General features: G+C 30.7%; 1 protein-coding gene across 1 annotated transcript; it reads left to right on the top strand.

The window, feature by feature from the left end:
* Positions 1 to 2454: 2454 nt before the first annotated feature.
* On the top strand, positions 2455 to 3282 carry LOC112502938 (protein COFACTOR ASSEMBLY OF COMPLEX C SUBUNIT B CCB1, chloroplastic). Its single transcript, XM_025106961.1, has 3 exons — positions 2455 to 2784; positions 2907 to 3028; positions 3110 to 3282. The coding sequence occupies exons 1-3, from the start codon at positions 2482 to 2484 to the stop codon at positions 3264 to 3266; spliced, it is 582 nt and encodes a 193-aa protein (XP_024962729.1). The 5' UTR covers positions 2455 to 2481; the 3' UTR covers positions 3267 to 3282.
* The last annotated feature ends 66 nt before the right edge of the window (positions 3283 to 3348 follow it).

Below are 3348 nucleotides of genomic sequence, written 5' to 3'. Positions count from 1 at the left end.
ATTAACATTGATATATATATTTTTAAAATTTTTATGATATCTTCAAATTTATATTTTATTTAAAAATAAAAGCACTATTGCTTTTTTTTTAAACACATAATAAAATATTGGATATATTAAAACATTTGACAAAAACTCTTAAAAACAATTTTATATGCACGAAGTATTGTTTATTGATGCATATTACTTCAAATTTAATATTACAAGTAAATTATGCATAAGTACAACTTATTAAAGCTCCATACTTGAATTCGTCTAATTAACTGCAGATAAATATAATAAAATAGTGGATAAATATCTCATTTTAAATATAAAAAATCTTAAATATAATTATGATAATCATTGATAACTAACAGAATTTAATTAAGAAAATTACACCAAAAGCAAGAACTTTTAAAAATATTAATTTAATATTGATATTGATTTTTTTTCCAAAATTTTATGATATTTTTAAATTTATATTTTATTCAAAAATAAAAATATTACCACTTTCTCAAAACCACATAAAACCAATGTTTACTTAAAATTCAAGATTACAAGTAAATTATGCAAAAGTACAACTTATCAAAGCTCGATTTTTTAATTCGTATAACTAATTGCGGATAAATATAATCAAATAGAGGATAAACATCTTATTTTAAAATATAAAAAATTTAAAATATAATTAGAATAATTATCGAGTTCTAACAAAATAATTAATTATTATTTTTATAAGAAAATTATATTTTTAAATCGAATATAAATTACTTCGTTATTGTACATAAATTAAATTATAATAAAAAATTGAATTAAAAAATTACACAAAAAAATGAGGAATTTCGAATAGTTAATTTGATATTAATATCGATATATTTTTGTCAATTTTTTATGATATCTTCAAACATATATTTTATTCAAAAATAAAAACATTATCGCTTTCTCAAAATCACATAAAACCATATTATAACATCGACTGAGATAAATAATAAAATGAAATGTTAAAATCACGATATATCTCGCTGCATTGCGCGAGTACGCTTTTAGTTCTTATATTATGGCTTCATTCATACATGTCAAAATGCGTGTCCTTCAAATTCAACAACAAAAACATAAATCAAAATAAATGTAAAAGATGTATTATTTTGAGGAAATTTATTAGGGGTGTTTTGGATTGCTTATCAAAATTGTTTTTTAACTTATTTCAGTCTGACATCAGAGATAAGCTGTTTTCTAGTGTTTGGGTATGGAAAAAAAATTGCTTATATCGGTGTCAAACCGGTAATAAGCAGTTTTTGATAAATTAGTTCATTGTGACTTATGAAAATCAACTTATAACCGATTTACCATTTTAACCCTGTTTTATTTCTCCAATACAGGATCACATATACATCTCATCGATATCCCTTTCTCCTCTACACCACTTCCATCGATATCCCTTCTCTACACCAGAACTTTCATTGACATCCCCTCCCGACCTTCTATCGATATCCCTTCCTCCAGAACTTCATCCTCCTCCAGACCCTTCATCGTCCTCCGAATATCATCATCGATTCCTCCAAACAGATCAATACCCTGACCCCTGCTACAAACAGATCGCTGCCCTAACCAACAGATACGATTTCTCCAAGTTTTGAGGTTAGTGATTCACGATTTCTGCAAGTTTGGTTTTTTGTTTCAATTTCTAAGGCTTTTCAATTATCAGAAAATAAAGCCTCAATCTTCATAAAAAGGAAATTTGCTTACCAAGACCTATTTCTTAGTTAAAAAGCGTGAATAACCAGAGAAAATCAAAAGGCACAAATACGAACCCCTAAAGTTTATAGAATTGCAGCAAAAATTAAACCAAATTGGACAAGCAATACAAAATACGTGTCTAGGAAGGAAACCAAGATCCAAATAACAACTTAAGCAGAAGAAATCCAAATGTGACATTACTAATAGTAGTAAAAATTGAACCCCTTAAAGATATTGAATCGAAGCAGATATTCAACAAAAATGGCAAATGGTGAAGTGTTGAAACGTGTACAAATTGTTAGCGGAAAGAATAAACCAGTGGGGTTTAAGAGCATTTCAAGTAGCTTTCATACTCAAAGAGATCGTCTTGAATGAGCTTTCGTTAACTGTTGTGTGTGTTTTGACACGTTTGGAAATGAAATAAGTTAATAAGCAATCTCAAACACTCGAGTCAATAATACGAAGACGGTCTTTTTTGGTCATTTTACAGATATAAGCAAAATTTGTCAAACACTAAAAAACAACTTATCAACTTATTGTTTTTTGGTACCGCTATAAGCTAATCCAAACATTTTTTACAAAACTCCGATTTAATACCACATAAATTAAAAAGCATTTTTACAAAAAAAAAAACATAAGTTGTTTTAAATAAGCAATCTCAAACATCATTTCGGAATGGAACTAATTATTTTGTTTTAATATTTAAAAAAGAAATAGGGATAAAAGAAAGTGGCGAGGGGGCTCATCCAAGCCCAATCAAAATTAGCAATGGCAGTGGCGAAAGCGAGTCTCCTCCTCCTCCTCCCATCCAAATTGGAAATCAGCAGACAATCTCCCGCTTTCTATCATCATCATTTTCATAACCAAAAATCATGGGGATTAAACAACAAGAGTCGACGTGGCGGGATCTCCATCTCCTCATCGCTTCTTGCAACAATCCACCCTGTGGTTGAAGTTGCAGAGGCTGCGAGCGTGGGTTATTCAAGTGCCAGCTATTACACCTCTCTGGGTCTCTTCGTCATTTCGGTACCAGGTCTCTGGTCCCTCATCAAGCGCTCCGTTAAATCAAAGGTAATTTACCTTAATTTTACTTACGACTCAGATTCAGCAGCAACCAAAATAAATTGATGAACACAATCATAATTCATAATTCATAATTCATAATTCATCATCCATCATCCATCATCCATCAGGTGGTGCAGAAGACATTTATAGAGGAAGAAAAGAACAAGGGGCCTAACCAGGTGGCCGGAGAAATTCTTTCCTTCTTCACCCGCAACAACTTCATGGTGTTGGATAAAGGAGAGACAATCACGTAAGTAGTAGCAAATACCAACTGCCTACAGCCTTTTTTAATTACATTATAATAATAATAATATATATAAGTTTAATTTAGGTTCGAAGGCATGATGGTTCCGAGCCGAGGACAAGCAGCACTCCTCACATTCTGCACCTGTATCAGCATGGCAAGTGTAGCCCTGGTGCTTACCATCACCGTTCCAGATGTCGGTAACAATTGGTTCTCTCTCACCCTTCTTAGTCCATTGGCGTAAGTATTTACTATTTGTCTATCTTTATATTAATCTATCTATCTACAAAAAACAAAAACAAAAACAAAAGATAATTGGTGGAACA

The sequence above is a fragment of the Cynara cardunculus genome, unplaced genomic scaffold (assembly GCF_001531365.2).
Source record: "Cynara cardunculus var. scolymus isolate 2C unplaced genomic scaffold, CcrdV1 Un_Scaffold_2194, whole genome shotgun sequence".
NCBI classification, from domain to species: domain Eukaryota; kingdom Viridiplantae; phylum Streptophyta; class Magnoliopsida; order Asterales; family Asteraceae; genus Cynara; species Cynara cardunculus.
The sequence above is the reverse complement of the archived record's forward strand: the minus strand, read 5'-3'. Positions and strand labels throughout refer to the sequence as shown.

What these genes read in the sequence shown, in the direction of transcription:
- LOC112502938 (XM_025106961.1), top strand. Translation starts at nt 2,482, where the DNA reads ATGGCAGTGGCGAAAGCGAGTCTCCTCCTCCTCCTCCCATCCAAATTG. An exon ending in AGCGCTCCGTTAAATCAAAG is followed by an intron (nt 2,785 to 2,906) that starts GTAATTTACCTT and finishes ATCATCCATCAG; the next exon opens with GTGGTGCAGAAGACATTTAT. An exon ending in GATAAAGGAGAGACAATCAC is followed by an intron (nt 3,029 to 3,109) that starts GTAAGTAGTAGC and finishes AGTTTAATTTAG; the next exon opens with GTTCGAAGGCATGATGGTTC.